Raw genomic sequence first — 22713 nt, 5'->3', positions numbered from 1 at the left:
CAAATACATTTTTCTTATTTTGCCTTATAGTATCAGACTGTGATTCTGACCTTATCAAAAACAAAGACCATGAAAATCTGCATTATTTGCAAATATGCACTTATTTTTTTTGCTTGGAAATATATGTGTTGAAAGAGTGGGACATTTCTGGGCTTCACTAAATTGTACTAAGCCAAAAGATGATCCTGGTTTGAGTGGCTTAGTCTGTTAAGTCAGAGTTCTCTCACACATATTTTTTTCTCCCCTGCTCTAAACATAGGACTTCATTGTTTTATGGTAGGTGGTAGGAGAAAAACAGGAGCACCCAAAAAAAGAAATCTGCCTTGATATAAGTCAGGTTCCAAGATTGTCACAGGATCTGATACAGCAAGAAGAATTAAATCTTGATACCTCAACAATAATTAAGTCACGAGTGTCACTCAAAGAGATCTTAAATATAAGATAGACATAAAGAAGCCGATAGCAGCCTAAGCCAAAATTAAACATTCTAGCATTCTAGCTTTGTTCCCCTAGATAGCATTTAGTGAATCCAGCCGAATACCGAAGACTTCTGTAACACGGGGAGAGCGACTTTACGCTGCCTTGATCTGTTTAACTACTCGGAGAAAAGTTGATTACGCTGGCTTCGGTTTCCGCGCCCATCCTAGCTGTGGCTTGGAGATCGCCGGCAGCCGGGCTCGACCGTCCCAACTGAGCTTCCCCACCCCCGTGTTATTCGGGTTACTCAGGGTGCTCCTCCTCCTCCCGTCTTTCTTGCTCGGGCGGTTGGTAGTGGAGTAACGGAGCGTGGATCGTCCTTAACGCTGCCATTATTATTTGCCATGGGGAGGAGCGTCGACGATCCCTATTTTCGCAATGGACCTGAGAGCGCTTTTTTGGCAGTGCCAGTTGTCACGGGCTCTCCTTTCCCTTCGTCTCTTCTCCCAGTAGTTATTAGAGCCGCGCCATGGACCAAGATCCGCCGAATTCCCCGCCGGTGAACTTCAACGAGCTGCCAGACGACTCGCCCCACGTGAGGGCCGCTATTGCAGCGCTGAGGTGCAGAGCTGTGGAAGAGAACCTAGAGGTCCGCCAGTCTGACCTTTCTGACGCCCGTCTGATCCAATTTTTGCGGTGTCGAGACTTCGACAGCAACCTGGCCTGGAAGGTAAAGGGATCCCGGCCCCCAACAGAAGAACAGGAACACGAGCGCCCTCCCTCCCTGCTTCCTCCCCTCCTAGCTCAAGACTGGCGCGCGGGTTTCTTCAGGTAACTTTGCTTTGCTGTCTGGCTCGGACTCTTCCTTCTCTCCATCGTCTCACAGGGCCTTCCATGCTAAAGTGCTGGAAGGTGACCAGCTTATAGACCTTCTAATTTCCTTGTTTATCCTCGGCTACCTTCGAGGCCGAATGTCTACACCTCCTTCACTTGAAACCAGGAAGGCAAACTCTTCTCTTTCCCGAGACTTCCACGAATTGGAATGCGCGGATTCTGTAACTGTTTAATCGTTCGGTGAAAGAGCTCAGCAGGTGGCCAGGACTGATTATTACTTCAATGGGAGACTGCAAGGGAAATGCAGTTAGGAAACAGATTGGGAAGTTGAAGCCCGTCAGAAAAAGACAGTGATAAGGGGATAACAATGGCAAAACACACCTCACCTAACCAGGAGTTAAGCTCTGCCTGGTTTTTACTTCATAATGGTTACCCTTCATCTTTTTCAAATTGCTCTTTCCTTTTGACAGAATATTGAATTGCAAAATCTTGGATGCCCAGAAACCCATTATTGTTGAACCAAAAGTGTTTTTTCAAGAGGCAACTGGACTTTCTGGTTTTTCGTTGAAGACGTTTTGCTTCTTCAGCTCTGATGGGATGGTGGGGAATGGAAGGATTTATATTCCTTGCAGACAGTTGGTCATTTTGCATTCTTTTGCATTCCCCATCATCCAGTCAGAACTGAAGAAGCTTCTTGGATGAGAAGCAAAATATCTTCAAAGAAAAAACAGAAAGTCCAGTTGCCTCTTGAAAAAAAAAGCACCTTTGGGACAACCAGGACTGGATTATGGAGAATCTCCATAGACATTATTATTGAACTGTTGTCACTCTTAATCTTTAGCCCTTGAGGATATACCAGGTCATGAGCTATTTACTGCAGGGATTCCAGGAATGCTAGTTTATTTTACAGGACTCATTAAGAAAATTTTGAAAGGCTTTCCAAAACTTTCATTGCCCTCCTTTTTAAGGATAGCATTGTTGAAGTCAGGAACATTCTAGAGTCTCTTTTGCATGTTTTCTGCTTTCCCAGCACTTAGCAACTATTTAACTTCTTCACTTCTTTCTCAATAACCAGAGCTGAATTCCTCTATACAAGATTGTGGTGGCTTTTGTATCAGTTGGAAGCCATTCTTCACTTGTGGGGTACCAATAATTGTTTTTCCAGTTCAGATTTCTTTAAGCATATCTCTGCTTTTTTAAAGCATCACTCATCCAGAAGGATTTAGTTTGTTTTTCTTCTAGCTTTTTATGTTGTTAAAGACAGCTTATGTTGTTAAAGACTTCTATCACCTTTGTACCTCAGAGCAATAAGGAACACAGAAAAGACAATGAAAAGCTGAAAGAAGAATTTAAAAATCTGGACACACAATTAGTCAAGGCACTGAGCAATCTCTCAGCTCCTGTATACTATACTATACTATAATTATGCAAATAGTGATAGGGTTCATGTTTTCATCCAGTGGATGTATGCCACTGTTTTCCCTATTTGCCTGATTTTATTTCTTCTGCTTTTGTTTTCCTGTGTTATCTTAATTCAAAGTGCAATGTTGAGTTTGCACAAACCAGACATTATACCCAGCTAGATTACCATATTTCAAAGAAATGGAAATAAATCTACAACACACAAATACAAATTCCTATTTTCATAACAGTTGTGGGAAAGACAAGAGAAGGAGGAATAAGGAAAGACAAATATTATGTTTCCCAAACCTTTGTTTTGTTTATTGTTGCTACTTAGTTATACAGTTATTATTTAGTATTCTGTCACTTCTCTGACCTTTTATATGTTTTTCAAAGGTTTGCTCTCATCTTTCATTTTCTTACTGCTTGTTAGGAATAACAAGGTTACCTAACGTAGTTTGGGTAAAATAATATATATAAACTATGATAGTGAGTTTAAGTGTGTGTCACTTTAAACTGCAAAGCATGTAATTTTGGGTGCGGCTGTAAATCGCCATAAGAGGGAGCAAGAGAACTTGATTGATTGCTGCCTTACTGGATTGCTTGCTGAAGATGATGGATTGTTAACTGCGTGTTCTTTGCTGTTGCTGAAGAAAGGAGGTTCGACTTCTTCATATCTCTACTGTGAAGAGATATATTACTGGACTGATATTTGTAAGTTTACTGACCTCTTTTTCGACACTGGACTTTGCAACTGAATAATCCCCGGACGGACTGAACTAGTGTATGATATATGGACTGTTTGACTATGCTATAAATCTTACTTGAATAAACTATTTAACTAGCACATTGTATCTGTTTTACTGAGTGTAAGCTACAAAACCATTTGTCTCACATATTTGCCTGCCTGCCTGACTGCCGTGCAGGTTCTGCTAGGGTGTATATCCCTAACACTGCTGTTTCAAAAATAAAACTTTCTAACAATAGGCTTCAGAAACCTATAACAAAAATGTATTTGAAATCTGAAACTTCCTCAGAATGTTGGGAATTTTAAAATGTGTATGAAGTGGACAATGACGTGGGAGGAATTTATTATATTTTTTTTATTGCAGATGTTTCTAGGATACAGTTTTGGCTCTATTTGAGAAGAATTCTGTGTCAGATATATGAGGCAGTTCAAAATATTTTTATTTACCCCTTTAAAACTTTAGTCCAAATACTATTCAACTTTGCTATCTGAGTTTATTGTCATAATGTGAGCATGCATGTAAATTTAATAAATAACCTTGGAATCCATTAACACAGTGATCCCAAACATTATGAGTGCCAGGCCTGGTTCCATAAAAGGTGGGATTTCCATGGACTGAAGAATGTGCACTGCTTTAGGTCCCGCACCTGAGCAACTAGGGTTTTGCTCGCTTGCATGGCGTGGTTCCTGCAGGCTGCAGACCAGTGCTGATTTGTGGACCAGGGATTGTGGATGCATGCATTAACAGATAGTATGGAGCTTTGCACTATTAATTTGTGTTCCAACTCACCTTTTGCAAAATCTTCCTGTAACTTTCACTCAGATCAGATCAAACTGCAACTAATATTGCTACACAGGGCAACATTTATTTATATTGAGATTTCAATCCATGCTAAGCACCTATTTGGTTCAAGCCTAACTCATTTTGTTCGCTAAGAAATTTATGTGTATTGGCATTTTTATTACTATTTCTGGAATAGGCAATTTGTTGTTACTATTGCATCCAATAGCTTTCCCTGGCCTATTTGTAAAAGTGCAGAGACAGAAAATATACTGCAGTCTATGAAAGTGATATGCAGCTGTGCATATTGATTGTCAGTTTTAGCAATGATAATAGCTTATTTTTTTATTAAAATCCAATCCTCACTCATTGTGCTTCATTCAAATGTTCCTTCTGATCTTTCCATACAGCTGCCATAAATATGCAATATTCCATGTTGGTACTGTAGTTGGATAGAATAAGCTTGTGAAATGCTTTAAACCTGAAGACAAAAAGTTGTTGTAGTACAAAGTGCTCTAGTAGTATCCATCAACAATTAATTAAAGTAATTGTATATTTTTCCAGGATTACATGATTACATTAACTACACCTTCTCATGTGAATCTGGAATAATATACATTTAGCAAATGAATGCTACGTGCTTGACCAAACATGCTCCAAAGCATTGTTTTGCCTTAGAAATACAAAGTATGCATGGCACTAAGGTAAAACTATCTATTTCCAAAATGAAGACTAGATGTCAGTGTCATTAAAGATTACTTGATTCCATCATTTATAACTCATAATGAAAAAAATAACCAATGGCAATATTGATGTTAGGGATAACATTGTTTTACCCTAACTGTTTTGGGTAAAGATAATAAAATGATGAATCATGGTTTGTCAGATAAAGTGTATGTGACTTTAAGCTAAAGGAATGTAATTAAGGGTGCAGCTGTAAAAGTACTATATAAGCAGCAAGGCACTCTCTGGCTCTTACTGGCTGGCTTATTGAAGACTGCATTCTTGCTGGATCGGGGAGGAGAAGAAGTGTTGGATTACTTTGAAGATATTTTCTCAACGGAGAGAAAATAAAGATTGGACAGATTTATTGTAAGTGTACTGACATTGGCTATTCAACACGGACTTTGCAAATAGAGTATCCCTGACAAGACTTGACTGAAATTGATATATGACTAATGGACCGTTTATTTGGCTATGCTATAATTCTTAAATGGAATAAACTATATTTTTGATAGCACAAGCGTATCTGTATTTTTACTGCGTGTTAACTAGAAAACTTATCTCACACATTTACCTGTCTTCCTATCTGACTTCGCTGCACATTCTGTTTAGTTTGTTTTCCTTAACACCCGTTGGGGAATCCAGGCTTAACACTGGTTATGGGCCCAGAGAGACTGCAAAGTCAGTTTAACTAGGATAAAAACAGGTTTATGTAAAAAGTGAGATTTTGTGTTGTTACTACGTTACAGTAAACAGACAGCTGTGTTTTATCAATTATAGTTTTATATCCATATAGTGAAACATGGCACAAGTCAGTCTACAGAGTTTGTCCCTTATATCCAAGCTGGATGGGACAAACTATGTTTCATGGTCTATGAAATGTAGTCTACTTCTACGAAGAGAAGGTCTGTGGAACATAATTGAAAACCCACCAAACGTAGAAGAATGGGATTCTGAAGATGAGGAAGATAGTAAAAAGATAGAAGAATTTAAACAGAAAAATGAACAAGCACTTTGCATCATAGGTCTAACATTAACTGATCAACAACTTGTTCATATACACGGAGAGCAAACAGCTGTTGGGTGTTGGCAAAAACTGAGGAGGATTTATGTTCGAGATAACGTTGGTGCTCACATAAATCTAACATGGAAGCTTTTCCGCACGTATCTCCAAAAGAATGGTGATATGCTGAGTCATTTGAATACTATGAAAAGCATTTTCCAAGAACTGCATGAGAAGGAGTTAATTTTCTCTGAACTACACCAGGTCTACATAATTCTATCTTCATTAGACGAAAGTTTTGATGACTACGTAACTTCCCTTGAAATATTGCCTAAAGAAAGCCTAACTTTAATTGATATCACTGGCAGATTGATTGAAGAGGCCAGAAGAAGGCTTGAAAGAGATCAGTTAAGGAGGGAGCAACCTCAAAAGGAAAATAATGAATCTCCTACTGCATTCGCAATTAAAAAGTGTTTTAATTGTGGGAGGAGAAGACATTTGGCAAGATTTTGTAAGAAACCAAAGCGCCAGAATGCAAGCCAGAATGCTGTAAGCCAACAAAGAAGAAATAAGAATTATGAGTTAGCAATGTATAGTAATGGAGTTGTAAAAAATAATTTATGGGTGGTTGACAGTGGTGCGTCCCACTGTATTACAAATGATAACAAAAAATTTGTAAAAATGTCCAAGAGTTCACAACATATCTCATTGGCAAACGGATGGAAAATTAAAACAAAAGGTGAAGGTATAGCTCATTGTTCTAGTATAAATGAGAACATAAAAATGTTATATGTACCTCAACTTAAATTTAATTTGCTTTCTGTTAGAATGTTCGTTAAATTAGGATACATAGTTACCTTTAGGGGAGATACTTGTTTAATTGAAAAAGAAGGTAAGAAAATTACTGCAACGTTAAGAGGTGATTTATATGTGTTAAATGATAATGGTTTAAAAGTGGCTAACACAGTTTATGAAAATAAGAAACCTCATAATGAATGTATTCACTTGTTACACCGAAGGTTAGGTCATTTAAATTTTAAAATGATTAAGAGAACTGTTCAACTATCTAAAGGAATAAGTTTGAAACCTTGTAATAAGTATTTGCAATGTTCTGCTTGTAATCAAAACAAAAGCAAAGTTATACCGGCAAATAGAGTTGATGGATTTACTACCAAAGAGCCTTTAGAGGTAGTATTTGCCGATATAATAGGTCCTAAAAAGCCAAGTGTAGGTGGTGCTAGATACATATTAAGCATAATGGACCACTATTCTAGGTATGGTTTCTGTTTTCTAATGAAGAGAAAAACTGAAACGTATACAAATTTCTTTAATTGGTTAAAATTTGCAGAGAGAAAAACTAAAAAGAAATTAGTAACTCTTATAACAGATAATGGTGCGGAATTTACAAATAATAAATTCCAGAATAGACTTAGAATGGCAGGTATCCAACATAAAAAGTCTGTACCATATAGGCCTCAACATAATGCATTTATAGAGAGAAGAGGCCAAACACTGCAATCAATGGGAAGAACTATGTTATCTGATTCTGGATTACCTGACAATTTGTGGAGAAGCTATAATGTGTGGGAATCACATATTAAACAATGTTGTTAATTCAACAACAGGTGAATTACCATTCACTCTGTGGCATGGTAGGAAACCTGATTTGAGTTATATTCACACATTTGGTGCACCAGCATGGGTGCATATCCCTACACAACTCAGGAACAAAGGACAACATAGAGCTAAAAGATTAATTTTTGTTGGATATCAAGCAAACCATAGATCTTATAGATTCTGGGAACCAGGTACATCTAGAGTATACTGCAGTGCTAGTGCACAATTCCTAGAACATATAGGATGGAATAGATTAGAGCAGGATTCAGATAATGATGTTATTATAGAACACTACAAGAGGCAGAAAGAAAAGACTAGTTATAAGAAAAGTCCAATTAAAGAAGAAGTCCATGAAGAGCAAATAGAATCAGATCAAGAGGAAATAATTGATCAAGAAGAGATAGATAGTCAAGAACAGGAAATAAAGGAAAGTCCACCTGTAAGTCCTGTTATACCTAGACGCACAACGCGTATAACTAGACCACCTGAAAGGTATCAGGCAAGTATTGTTTGCCAAGTAAATAAAGTTCCTACTAGTATAGATGAACTTAAGATGTATCCTGCTAAGGATCAAGAGAATTGGCAAAAGGCAATGGAAAAAGAGTTAAATTCATTAAAGGAAATGAAGGTTTATGAAGAAACCAAATTACCTCCAGGAGAAAAATCCATTGGGTGCAAATGGATATTCAAAGTAAAGACTGGAAATAATGGGAAAGTAACTTATAAGGCTAGATTAGTAGCACAAGGATTTAACCAAAATGTATTTGATTATGATGAGGTATTTGAACCAAATCTTAAGGCTACAACTTTAAGAGCCGCTTTAGTGTGGGCAGCTAAGAAGAATTATATTGTTAACCATTTAGACGTAGAAACTGCATATCTTCATGCACCATTGCAGCATACAATATATTTGAAAAAACCAGTTGGTATAAATGATAATAAAGTAAATAGCAATGATTGTTGGAAACTCAAGAAGAGTTTATATGGATTGAAACAATCTGGCTATGAATGGAACCAATATATTGTGAAAGAATTAAACAATATAGGGTTTAAATCTGGTTTAGCAGATCCATGTATGTTTGAAAGAGAAAATAATGGAACGGTGTCATTATTGTTATTATTTACAGATGATATTGCTTTGATTACTAAGACCAATAATGAAGCTACTGAGATTATTTCATTATTAGCCAAAAGGATAAAATTAAAGCATTTAGGTGAAATCAAAAAGTATCTAGGATTGACAATTAATAAAACCACAAAAGGATTTAAGATATCTCAAGAGGATAAAATTTTCCAATTAATTAAATTGTATAAAATGGAACTTTGTAAGCCTGCAAAGACTCCAATGAGTCAGGAAATTTGCAAAATGGATGCTCAAAGTCCCAAATTTGATAAGACCATATATCAATCTTTGATTGGTAGCTTATCATATATTAGCAATTGGTCTAGGCCAGATATAGCTTATAGTATTAATCAGCTGGCACGATTTAATAATGATCCACATCAATGTCATTGGCAAGCATTAAAGAGAATTTTAAGATATCTTAAAGGAACAATGCACCATGCATTGTATCTAGAGCCAAAAGGTGATTTGAATCTTAGTGCCTATGCAGATGCAAGTTTTGCAACTGACATAAACACTAGAAAATCAACATCTGGGATGGCTATATTATTTGGTAAGACACTAATAGGGTGGAGGTCAATCAGGCAACAGCATATTAGCTTGTCAATGATGGAAGCAGAATTTTCATGTCTGTCATTACTATGCACTGACTTAATTCTGTACAAACAGTTATTATTAGACATGGGTATAACTGTTAAAGATTCCATTATTGTGTACGAGGACAACCAGGCAGCTATACAATTAGCTACTAATATTGCTGTAAAGACTAGATCAAAGCATACTGATTTAAGATACTTAAATGCTAGAGAATCTGTTAAAAATGGTCTAATTAAACTAGAGTACTGCATGACGGAAGAAAATATTGCAGACCAGTTTACAAAGGCACAAGGTGTTGTAAAATTTAAAGAGAGTTGTGACAATTATGATTTGAAGGTGTAAATGGTTATATTATTGTAATATTATTATTATTACCCAAAAGGGGAGAATGTTAGGGATAACATTGTTTTACCCTAACTGTTTTGGGTAAAGATAATAAAATGATGAATCATGGTTTGTCAGATAAAGTGTATGTGACTTTAAGCTAAAGGAATGTAATTAAGGGTGCAGCTGTAAAAGTACTATATAAGCAGCAAGGCACTCTCTGGCTCTTACTGGCTGGCTTATTGAAGACTGCATTCTTGCTGGATCGGGGAGGAGAAGAAGTGTTGGATTACTTTGAAGATATTTTCTCAACGGAGAGAAAATAAAGATTGGACAGATTTATTGTAAGTGTACTGACATTGGCTATTCAACATGGACTTTGCAAATAGAGTATCCCTGACAAGACTTGACTGAAATTGATATATGACTAATGGACCGTTTATTTGACTATGCTATAATTCTTAAATGGAATAAACTATATTTTTGATAGCACAAGCGTATCTGTATTTTTACTGCGTGTTAACTAGAAAACTTATCTCACACATTTACCTGTCTTCCTATCTGACTTCGCTGCACATTCTGTTTAGTTTGTTTTCCTTAACACCCGTTGGGGAATCCAGGCTTAACAATTGGGACAACTTCTTGCTTTTATCTCCTATTTTGATGTTTGTAAGCAGTTGGGTCCATTCTATAGACCACTTCCAAACAGGCTTTACAGATTAAAATTAATTTGTTCTGATGCATTAAATTTGAATAGCTTTAAGTTAGAATGTTAGATTATGGAAATTTCATGTCTTAATATGTGTGTGTGTGTGTAATACCGGTAATCCTCACTTAGTGACCATAGTTGTTACAAATCCCCAAAAAGGTACTTACAACCCAGATTCAAGTTTCTGTTGTCTGTCTCCCACCCACATGGTCCTGTGATTGCATTTTGGGCACTTGGCAATTATATCTGCTAAGTGATTCTATAAAATATCTTACTTGAAAAGTAAGCAAAATTTAAAATGTATTTACGGACTTCCAGTTTGCAAGGCTTCGGCAGCGGCAGGAATCCGCGATCGTGCGTGGTCCCTGCTGCGCTCGCCGCCGAAGTGTCTCCGATCCAGCTGGATTTGGAGGATATGGTTGCCCCATAGAGGCAACCGAAGAGAGAGGAGATTCGGTCAGGGGCTTGGGGGTATCGCAAACCCCCTCCTCAGCCGGCTAAACTCCTTTTTCCCAAGGCGGTGGAGCGGTGGTCAGTAATGGCCGCCACAAAGAAGCCTGTAGCCGGGTAAGATTGTGCAGGAGGAAGCCGGAGAAAGTGAAAGCTTTTTGGCTGAACCGGGACAATAAGGAACCTTTAAACATTCTGGAAACTTAATCGTTTGAAAGATACATTGTTTCCCAAGGAGACTGTGAAAGCGGCGGAAAAAGATTTAAAGGGAAAGTGTTTTTTTTTCCTCTCACTCTCCCTCCCCATGGAAATAGCTGATGGAAATTGGAAAAACCTGCTTGGGCACAGAAGGTAACTAATCCTGAAATTTAAAGCCAAGGGGATAAAAGATTTCTGAACATTGGAATTAAAAACTAAAATCTTTTTGCTATAAATGGGAGGGAAGAGGTAAAGAACTTATTTTAAGATTGTATTGAAGGAGACTGCTTGGAGTTTATAAGACCAGAAATAAGTGGCAATTGGACTTCTAAAAAATTACTTTGGAACTGTGTAACTGAATTCTACCCCAAGAAGGAAAAATACAAAAAGAAGAAAGTGCTAAATGAAACAATTTGTTCTGATTTGGATTGCTTTGTGACTTTGGGATTTTTGGGAACTATTTCTTGAAAGACTAAAAACATTTGGGTTGTTCTTAAGGAAAAAAAATGGCATTATCAGTTGAAGAATTACAAATGGAATTTCAAAAGCTAAAAGAAGAGGAACAAGAAGGCAAGGGCTCTTCTGGATCTATTTTTCTTTTTTTAGAAATGGCGATTTCTACCTACCAAGAAATACAACAACGAGAAGGCTGGGATGAAGAAGAAGAAGAAGCCATCTTTAATGGACAGATAATCTTAGTTGAGGAAGAAAAGAGAAAGGGGGGAAATAAAATGGAGAATTCAGAACCTAAAAAAGCAACCAAGAAAGGGAAAAATAAGATGAAAAATCGATACAATGTCAGAAAGCAACAGAAAAGAGAAATACAACAGAGAGGGAAGATCAAGAGAGTGGAGTTTGAGAGATGGGGGGGGGCAAAAAGGCTAGAATTGATAAGAAAGGAAGGGAAAAAGGAAAGAAAAGTCATAAAGGTTTAAAACAAGATGTTAAAAAACAGGTTTTTTTCAGAGACAAAGGGTAAAATATAACTTTAAAAATGATTCTGCAAAAGTACATAAGATTGTATTGTAGATATTAGTATTTGAAATGGAGTTAGAAAACTGAAATATTATATGAGTTAATAATGCATTAAAGGGAATGTATAAAAATGTTTAAGATTTAACAATAGAGTTTAGCTTCCTATGGAATATTGTTTTTATTATATCATAAATTTAATTCTCTTTTTTTGTTTTATTATTCTAAAATGTAGTATAGAATGTACTAAGCAGAATCAGTATGGAAAGTATGTATTATTTTAAGTGTTAAATTTAGGGGAAAGATAAAAAGTTGTCATACTTCAACCAGTGATTACAGGAGAAATATTGTATTAGAAAGAAAAGATAAATAGATAATTGAAAGAGAACAGACAAAAGATGCAAGTATAATTATTTAAACTGAGATGAAATAAATAAAATAGAATTAAGAGAGTGAATGAAGAGAGAAAATATATAGAAAATATAGAATGTTAAATAAGATATGAAATAGTATATCAAGTGAGCATGAATTTGATTTATGTCTGTATAAAAAGATGTAACCCGGGGTAAGCCGCTTTCCAAAAAGAAGTTTTATGTATTTATATTTTGTGTTTTGTTTGTCTATGTTTGAATTAATAAAACGTTAGAAGAATGCTGGAAGAGAATAACGAAATTGTAAATAAGACAGATAGATATAATGAATATATACAATCCAAGGCAAAAGAAATATAATTGAATAGAAGGAAGGGGAAAAATAAAGAAAAGGTGGGAAAAGATATGAAACTGAACAGATAAGATAAATATACATATTAAACTGTGCTTGTATGGAAATGTGATAACTTGGAATCATCCTGTCTTTAAATAAGATGTTTTATTTGTTTTTCAGAAAAGATGTCTTATGTTATTATATTCTATGTTTTGTTTGTTTGTGTATTGTTTTTAAAAATTAATAAAATTTGTTCAAAAAAAAATGCAAAATGCATTTACTAGGAGGTAAAGCCAAATAAGTCCATGGTGAATAAGCATTCATACAGGCATAAACAGACATAGGCGTAGACAAGAAAGTATCTATAGCATTAGAATCAGGGCAAAGGACTAGTCTTTGGGTAACAACTGTAATAGAGCCTGCAATGGTGGTTAAGTAAACACCATAGTTGTAAAACAAACTAATGGACATGATTTGGCTATGGCTATGGACATGATTGGACATTTGTGGAAAATCAGAAGTACATGCAGACTTTGTAAAACTGTCATAAAATGTGGTTACATGACTACAGGATCCTGCAAATGGTTGTAAATTCAGCCTGGTTGTGGAGTGTCTGAAATGCAGTCATGTGACTGCAGGGAGGGATAACCATTGGAGCTTAGAATCTAGATGGTAAGTACCCCCCACGTTGATCCATTGGAACTTTGAACAGACATTGAGTGACTGGTTGTAAGTTAAAGACTCTGTATAAACAACTTTGAAGTCTGGTGTTGAAGGAGACTCCTGAGAATACCTGGATAGCCAAGGAAGCAAACACATGGATTATTAAACAAGTCAACCCAGAGTTTTTATTGGAAGCATAAAGAAGAGGCTCAAATTATTTTGCTTCTGACATATTACCCAAAGAACCAATTCTCTGGAGTAGGCAGGGAAAGGTAGAAGGAAGGAAGGTGAGTGTGATAAGCAGCAAGGTTGTCTCATAATGACAATGGGCACACTATTAGAAAACCTGAAAGATCAGGCAGGGCAACAGTCACCAACTTATACGGCTGGGTGGCCTGGCAGGAAGGGAGAGAGAGGAGAACTGGTTCCCTGGTTGTACAAGTTGAGCTGTATGTGCATGCACATGTGTGCTGGTCCATTGGTCATACAAGTCAAGGTACACATGTACACTGGCATGCCACTCACACAAGTCAAGCTGCACACAATATGTATGCGCTGGCCAGCCTCTTGTGCAACCCAGTTCTGAACAGGCCATGGCCCAGTAGTGGCCTATGGGCCACAAATTGAGGACCTCTGAAATAGGGAATAATTATCATGGAGAAAAGCTATCTGGGTAGTCAGTAAAAGTTGAGCCCAACTTCAAAGAGGATCATCATCACAATCAATCAGTGGCTTATTCCTATTTTTCCTTATCCAGTTTCCTCTTCTCCTTTTCTCATTTCCATTCAGTTTTACCTTTCTCTTCCCAGGGCAATTACTTGTTCCTCGTTCTTGTTTTATTTTCCACTTTTCCCCCCTGTTGAATACATTTATGATGGGGAAGAATTGCTAAAATTAATTCTAGTTAGATTGGCAACCTAGGGAAGCCGAGCGTTTCCCACTTTGCTTTGCGTTCTCTTGTTTAAAATTCTTTTGTTCTTAAATTGAGGATAATCTATCATTTGAATAAATTGAGGATAATCTGTCATTTGATTATAAAATTCACCATCACTGCAGTTGTACATAGGTTCTTCTGAGAGTTCTGTTTTCTATTGAATTCCCTATTGAATCTAAAGACAAACTCACAGGAAAGTGTTATAAATCTAAGCTTGCAACATTCAGACTTTTAGTAGGAGATATCAGGCTATTATTATACATGAAATTATATACATATGAAATTATGCTATTATGTTATCTCATTTCCATCTCTGTTTGTTATTTCTGTTCTTAGGTTTTCAAAAACTACCACAAATGGAAAAAGGAATACCCAGAAATAACTGGAAATCTACATCCACCCTCTGTTCTTAGCCTGTTGCAAACACGCTATATTGGAATTTTGAAAGAGAGAGATCCAAGTGGTTCTAGAGTTGTCTTTTATAGAATTGGCAAGTAACTTTTATGTTGATAATCTTAGCTAGTTTCTAACACCAAAGTGAAGGATGATGGAGGTGGAAGATGCATACAGGAATAGTTGCTAAATTGCCCTAAAACCTTAGGATCAGGACCAGGGGCCATGGCCGTATCCATTGCACCTTTCACTGCTTGCCCTTTACTCTGTGAAATTGGTGGTTCTGGGATTGAGGGGAAGAGAGTTGAAGTTCTCCTGGCTAGTGAACAAGGGTAGAAGAATGCCTGCAAAAAGAAGTTAAATTTGAGCAGCTGGAGAAGTGAAGGATGAGCAGCAACACTGAGCCATATTTGATAACTGGCTTTCCAATATTTATTTATTTGATTTGTCAATCGCTTACAAGATAATAGGTTTTAGTATAAACAAGAGTAAGAATATAAGAAATAGGTACGAATAAATTGAGACAATAGGACAGGGACGGGAGGTACGATGGTGCACTTATGCATGCCCCTTACAGACCTCTTAGGAATGGGGTGAGGTCAATAGTGTTTAGTTTGAGGTTAAAGGAGTGGGAGTTAGAGGATGTAACAACAGAGTCAGGTAGTGCATTCCAGGCATTGACCACTCTCTTGCTGAAGTCGTACTTTCTGCAATCAAGTATGAAGTGGTTTACATTGAGTTTGTATCTGTTGTGTGCTCTTGTATTGTTGTGGTTGAAGCTGAATATGTATGTGTGCACACACACACGCACACACACAATTAAACTGAATATTTTTTTTCCTCCTCTCTCTCCTTTTCTGCCTTTTTCATAGGGATCAATTGACCTCCTTCCTTTCCTGTTTTAGTCTTTTTTTTATAACTTACACAAACTTATGTTATTGTTATGGACCTGTTTATAATCGGTTTCTCTGTAATCTTCAGTAAAGCTTTTTGAAAATTCATCTATTTCCTCCAGGGAAATTTCTTTTCCTTTCCTTTCAATATCTTTTTTTTTATAATTTCCCTTTTTTATTTGAAAAAGTCATTTTTTTGTTTTGCATAATTTGTTTTTATTTCCATTTTATTTAATGCTAACAGATAATTTTGCTGTAGAAGCTTAATTGGTTGAGAAATAATTATCTTGTCTGGAAGCTTCTTTATTTTCTCTTCTTTTTTTAATCTCACCCAAAATAATTTCTGTTTTCTATTCCCTGCACCTTTGAGTTCATTATTATGGTACATAAAGCAATGGCAATAGCACTTAGACTTATATACTGCTTCACAGTACTTTACAGCCCTCTCTAAGTGGTTTACAGAATCAGCATATTGCCCCCAGCAATCTGGATTCTCATTTTACTGACCTCAGAAGGATGAAAGACTGAGTTAATTTTGAGCCTGGTGAGAACTGAACTGCCAAACTGCTGGCAGCCAGCAGTCAGCAGAAGTAGCCTGCAGAACTGCACTCTAACTACTGTGCCACCACAACTCTTTCATGAAAGTTTTGCTTGCATATTAAATGAACCTTACATCTGTATGTACACCTTTATTAAGTTTATTTTCAAACAACTTGAAAAGGAGGAGACTTTAAGGCAAATGCTACACTGAGATCAGCAGTAATATTTGGCCAACTGAACGATAATTTACAGGTAATTTTCATGAGCTGTTGATTATTAAGACATGAGAAAAAAGCCTGAAATAAATGTAACCATAAAGCAATAATCAGATAAAATACTAGGGAGTGAAGAGAGAGAATCTGTTTGAACAAGCAACTTGGAGGCAAAATGTACATTATAAAACACAGAGACTATGCTTTTAATGATGTTGAATTAAATATTTAGATGCACATCTGCTCAGATGTCACTCACACTGATATATTACAAGTGTTCCAAGAAATTTAGATACAATGCAATTAGAGTTTAGCGGTTTTGACTTCTTTTGAAAATACAAGAAAATAGATGCAGTTCAGAGAACATTACTATGTTTGATAGCTGTCAAAAGAAGATTAAATGCACCATCGGTGCCCTTTTACTGCTGGAGTAGAATTTCACAGGTAAAGAAAGCCTGTTGGGATTTTTCTATCCAATGGTACCTTTTAACCTGTGTTATCCAAGCCCTACTATTTCAGCAATGGGAAAATAAGAAAAACAAAGATCTGTTAGACCACTTTTTAAGAAAACCCCTCTTTTCCCTATCAAGAACTGACAGATTTGGAGTTGATGGAGAATAATCCAGTACTTCAATTCCTTGTTTCATCCATTCATCCTTAGTCTTTGAAATCAATGATGTGCACATTTCTAGTAATGCTTACCACTCTTTTATCTTTATTTGTTGTAATTGTTTTCTTAGCAAGAATAATTATGATAGATTTTGTGAAGTGGTCTATAAAGTAAGGTTGTATTTAAATTGTGACTCCTAATTGTGGCTTAATTATAATACATTTTCACAGTATAGATACTACAGGTGTTTCTTATTTGCATTTATATATTGGCTTTCATAATATTGATTGTGCACTGCTTGTTACTAGGAAAGTCATATCAATTGAAAAAAAATATTTTATATCATGATTGCTACAGGTAGACCTCAGCTTACAATAATTCATTTAGTGACTGTTCTAAGTTACAACGGCACTGAAAAAAGTGACTTATGATCATTTTTCATACTTATGACCATTGTAGCATCCCTGTGATTATGTAATCAAAATTCAGATGCTTTGCAACTGATTCATATTTATGACAGTTGCAGTGCCTCAGGGTCATGTGATCAGCTTCTGCAACCTTCTGGCAAGCAAAGTCAATGGGAAAACCAGATTCACTTGACAACTGTCTTACTAACTTAACAACTGCAGTGATTCATGCAACAACTGTGGCAAGAAAGATCGTAAAATGGGGGCAAATTCACTTAACAAATGCTTCACTTAGCAATAGGAATTTTGGGTCTAATCGTGGTCATAAGTTGAGGACTACCTGTATTAAGGCTACCTAGTGCCTGGAATAGTTGATGATACACAAGTTTTGGAAAACAACGTTTTCAATGTTGCCCATTATTTCTGCTGCTCAGTCCAGAATGTTATTTAAGACAAAATATTCACTTTGTGCAGAAAAATTGGCTTATTGTTAAATAATTCATGTCTATTTATTGCATTTAGCACAATGGGACCCTAAGATATTTACAGCATATGATCTCTTTCATGTAAGTATTATGCTATCTGAGCTTATTATAAGAGAGCCAGACACCCAACGGAATGGAGTCAAGACAATCTTCGATCTTCAAGGATGGAAATTTACTCATGCATTTCAGATCACTCCAGCAGTGGTCAGGAAAATAGCATTTGTACTTACAGTAAGCTTTATTCTTATTTATTCCACTGTGGAATTTTGTGCTAATTTCCAAGGACTAAATTGAACTGAAGCAGATAAATAGCACCTTTTCCATATAGTTTTATGCTACAATCCAAAATTAAACCTTCTTCAAACTGAGTAAAGAATAGTCTGCCTGGATGTCCACATCTTGGTTTCTGTCCATCTTCTATATAGGCAACTAAGTGTTAAGAAGAATGGTGCAGAGATTTGCTTGGACACAAACACTGTTGACTTCAAGAGACAAACTTTCAGGTTTGCCCTGTATTATTATAGGCTCTGATAGAGTTTGGTCACCTTGGATTGTGTGACACTGTGACTTGCTTATAAGACAAAGATGTGCACTGTCTTGGGCTTATAGCCAATAACTTCACACTGTCTCCATAGTTTTCAGTGCACTTCAGTTGATAACTGTTTTAATTAATTTAAACATATCTTTTGGTAGTCCATAATCAAGATCTTAATAATGTGAGAGATATGTCTGAAATAGATACACTTCTGAAGTCAATTTTCTAACCTTACAATTGAGTATTCAGTAATTGTTCTATAAATGCAGTCCATACATACTTCAAAACATAGGTATGGTTGTTTGCATAAAACAATTATGTTTAAAACCTTTTCAAAGAAATTGTTTTCTATATTAAATATACTGACCTTGAAATATGTTTGAATATTAGTAGCTTGGGTTGTTAGTTAGGCTGCTGGTTTGAGCTCTGAACTTGGCAATTTGAGCTCCGAGCTTGGCAATTGGTTGCAAACATTTCATCACCATTTGAGGAGACAGTTAAACTCAAAACGCACTGACGATTTCTCCTCGGGTGATGATGAAAAGTTTGCAACCACATTGCCAAGCGCAGAACTCAAACCAACAGCCTATATATTGACCTCTTCCATATTTCCAGTATGTTGCTTATATAAGTATACTGTATACATTAGAATATCGGCACTCTTATATTTAGAGCCAGTTTGTGGTGTAGTGATTAAATTCTTCCTTAAGCTTAAGGCCAGCTGAGTGACCTTGGGCTAGTCACATCCTTTCAGCCCGAAGCAGGCAGTGGCAAACCACATCCAAATAGCAATAGTACTTAGACTTATATACCACTTTACAGTGCTTTACAGCCCCCTCTAAGTGGTTTACAGAATCAGCATATTGCCCCCAACAATTTGAGTCCTCATTTTACCCACCTCGGAAGGATAGATAGCTGACTCAACTTTGAGGCTGGTGAGATTTGAATTGTCAAATTGCAGGCAGTCATCAATCAGCAGAAGTAGCCTGTAGTACTGCACTCTAACCACTGTGCCACCATGGCTCATAAAACCTTGCTAAAAAAAATGGAAGGGACTTTTCCAGATAGTTCCAGGAATCAACACAAAACAAGCAAATTCACCTCTGCTTTGTTTTCTTATTTTCCCCTTTTTTGGCAGGATGGTTTCCCACTAAAAGTTCGTGGAATCCACTTGATTAGAGAACCTCTAATTTTTTACCATGTTTTTAATCTAATTAAGCATTTTCTCTCTGAAAAAGTCAAAGCACGGGTAAGTGAGCACAAATTCTTATTTGTTATGGAATTGATCCCTTACTACCTCAGCACCAGCACTTCTTTCTTTTGAAATAAATACTTCAATTCCATTCTGATTCAACATCTCTTTTATTATTTTAATTAACAGGAAACCACATTTAAAGCTGCCATTGTGGGTTCAAGGCAAGATGCAAGTTCATAGATATACATGTTATTGCTGAGTGTATGAATTCTGCTGAGTAATTTTGAGTGAAATTGTTATTTCCTGATAATAGGAATGGAAAATATTCTTCTCCCAAATATTGCTGGGAAGACTTTTTTTTTAAAAATCCAAGTAATCTATTCATATTTATTTCTTCCCACAAAAAACCCCCACTTTTAAAAATGTATAAAGTAGCCTGGTCTCTTGGCCAGTGTTTCTACTCTTCAGCCACTTGGCTAGCTAATGATTTCCGCTACTGAAATCCACACAGCTTAAAGTTGCTGAGGTTGATAAATATTGTTATTGCCTATTTCCTTCTTTTCATAATAAAAATATACTATATGCTTGCAACATTATGGACTTTTTTCTGAAAGCCAGATTTTCCTTTGCAGCACTTCCTGGAACAATTATGTAATCATTTAATGCCACACAATTACATGATCATTCTTGAAGATGATCATAATTACATGGTCATTCTCTTCCATCTCTTATATTTTCAAAATTTTACCATTAAGCCAGGGGTGTTAAACTTGTGTCGTCACATTGCCACATGACATATAGTGACTTTTTCCCTGTTTGCTAAATCGGGAGTGGCATGGCTAGTGTGTGACACATCTGGCCCGTGGGTCATGAATTTGACATCCCTGCCTTAAGTGGACCAACAAATTTATATCTTATATACATCTGATCAAGGGTAGGATTTTACCAGTTCGGACCGGTTCTATAGAACTGGTTTTTATGATTCTGCGCAGTTCGGAGAACTGGCAAATCGTGCCCCTGGCTGGCCCTGCCCCTCCCTGCCCGCCCCTCCCTGCCTTTATTGCACATGTGCGACATCACATGCATGTCCAACATCGCTGACTGCATTCTATCCGGCCCAGTCACTCCTTAAGGTATTTCTTTTTCCCCCCTGCCTGACGATCAGCTGTTTGTATGATCAGCTGTGCCGGGATTCCCCTCGCTGTCTCACTGCTTTGCCCAGGAAGCTTCCCTGAGGCTCAGGAAGGCAAAAAATGGAGTGGGGGCAGCACGCACACATCCCTGCGCTCCATTTTTTTGCCTTACTGGGCCCCAGGAAAGCTTCTTGGGAGCAAAAACACTCTCCCAGGAAGCTTCCGTGAGGCCCAGAAGGCCCCAAAATGAAGCGTGAGGGGTGCTGCCTGCCCCTCCAGCTCTGGTTTTTTTTCTTCCTGAGCCCCAAAATGGAGCATGGGTAGGTGCTGCATGCCCAGTCTAGGTTCTGTTTTTTTTCCTCCTGAGCCTCAGGGAAGCCTTCTGGGAGCAAAAATGCCCCCCAGGAGGCTTCCCTGAGGCCCAGAAGGCCCCAAAATGGAGTGTGTGTGGGGGGGTGTTACACGCCCCCCTCGCTCCATTTTTTTTCCTTCCTGAGCCCCAGGGAAGTGTTTTGGGAGCAAAAATGCCCCCCAGGAGGCTTCCAGAGGCCCAGAAGGCCCAAAAATGGGGGAGGAGAGGTGCTGCAAAAAAATAACAAAAAAAGCCACGTCCATCCAGTCACATGGCCATGCCCTCCTAGCCACACCCACCTAGCCACGCCCACAGAACCGGTTAAAAAAATTGAATCCCACCCCTGTCTGAGAGAATAGAGCTCTTATCCTACAAAGTAAAATATATGACATTTTACTCCATATCACTTTATATACATTTTCTGTATAGATTTGTATTCATTGAATTGTAATCTTGAAAATGTCTATTTAGACTTTCAGATGGGTCAGTAGGGGAATCCATTTTCATGGTATCTTATTTCTAATTTCATATAATTATGATCTTTTTGACTTTTTATGTATTTGTTTTTAATTTCAGCTGATAAATCAAGACACTTGGTTTAACACTATTTTAAGTTAACAGTCATCTTATAAGCTGATCTGTAGCATAGTATATGTTACACATGCAGTATGTAATATACTGTAGCATAGTATATGAATCCAGATATTATCTAATTGCAGATCCATCTGCATGGGAACAACTTTACACATGGGCTCCAGAAACATTTTCCAGCCAGCCTTCTCCCAGAAGAATATAATGGTGAAGCGGGCCCTTTTGAAAAATTTTCTAACGACTTGATTGACCTTTTAATGGAATCTACAGACTATCTTCAAAGTATTTCTCTTCTTGCATAACCACTGACATGGACATAAACTATTATCTAGGAGGCTCAGAAATACTTCATTATTAACCAGAATGAGGTACCGATGAAGCTAATGCTATAAGTTGCAGGATGCAAAAGTCATGGAAAATTTCAGCTGTTTTAAATAGCTATAGGCCCAGAACCCCTATCCCCAAAAGAAACAATTAACTCCATTAAAAAAAATTACAGATGCTTTTTAATGCTTTCAATCATCTGATCACTTAGATCAGGGCTGTCAAACTCACGGGTCTTGGGCCGGATGAGTCTATGCATGGTTTAGTGAAGAGGGAAAGTCCCAATACGTCATGTGACACCACCATGACTATGTGAGTTTGACACCCTGACTTAGATAATACAAAATTACTTATGGATCAATATCAGATGTTATGATTTGAGAATACGTATAAAATAAAATGAGAAAGTCTTTTGTGTGAAGGGGAATTGTTTCCTCCCTAAAAAATGTTACACACTTATTGTATCACCTGCTGAAATTCAGCCTGCCAAAATAGCTTCTGCCAGTTCAGAACAAATATTTTCCTAGTAGCTAGCTATATGCCATAGAGAAGCTGACAAGTATGGTGAAATACTAATAAGCTGTTTCCTGTGTTTATATCTGGTACTCAGTTTTCCCCCAATTTTTATGTCTTCTGTGGAATAAATATTTCTTTTATTCATTTTGGACTCCTTGTTGAGTGATTCAGACTATTAATTTGTGCATGTTTCCTCTACAGTAAGCCTCTATGTTCAATGGGTTGTTTATCAGCAATATATGTGCCTACTTAGAATTAAGTGCTACAGACTGTGTTACCCAACACAAATTTCTTTAGTTGGTATAAATAAAAAAAATTACCAACCAAA

At 37.0% G+C, this 22713-nt stretch overlaps 1 protein-coding gene across 1 annotated transcript; it reads left to right on the top strand.

The window, feature by feature from the left end:
* Positions 1 to 765: 765 nt before the first annotated feature.
* TTPA (alpha tocopherol transfer protein) lies at positions 766 to 22713 on the top strand. Its single transcript, XM_026692204.2, has 5 exons — positions 766 to 1147; positions 14536 to 14689; positions 17777 to 17970; positions 19413 to 19523; positions 21674 to 22713. The coding sequence occupies exons 1-5, from the start codon at positions 947 to 949 to the stop codon at positions 21845 to 21847; spliced, it is 834 nt and encodes a 277-aa protein (XP_026547989.1). The 5' UTR covers positions 766 to 946; the 3' UTR covers positions 21848 to 22713.

This window comes from Notechis scutatus, chromosome 3 (assembly GCF_049901735.1).
Source record: "Notechis scutatus isolate UNSWTSFEM ecotype Mainland chromosome 3, rNotScu1.2, whole genome shotgun sequence".
In the NCBI taxonomy this organism is placed as follows: Eukaryota; Metazoa; Chordata; class Lepidosauria; order Squamata; family Elapidae; genus Notechis; species Notechis scutatus.
The sequence above is the reverse complement of the archived record's forward strand: the minus strand, read 5'-3'. Positions and strand labels throughout refer to the sequence as shown.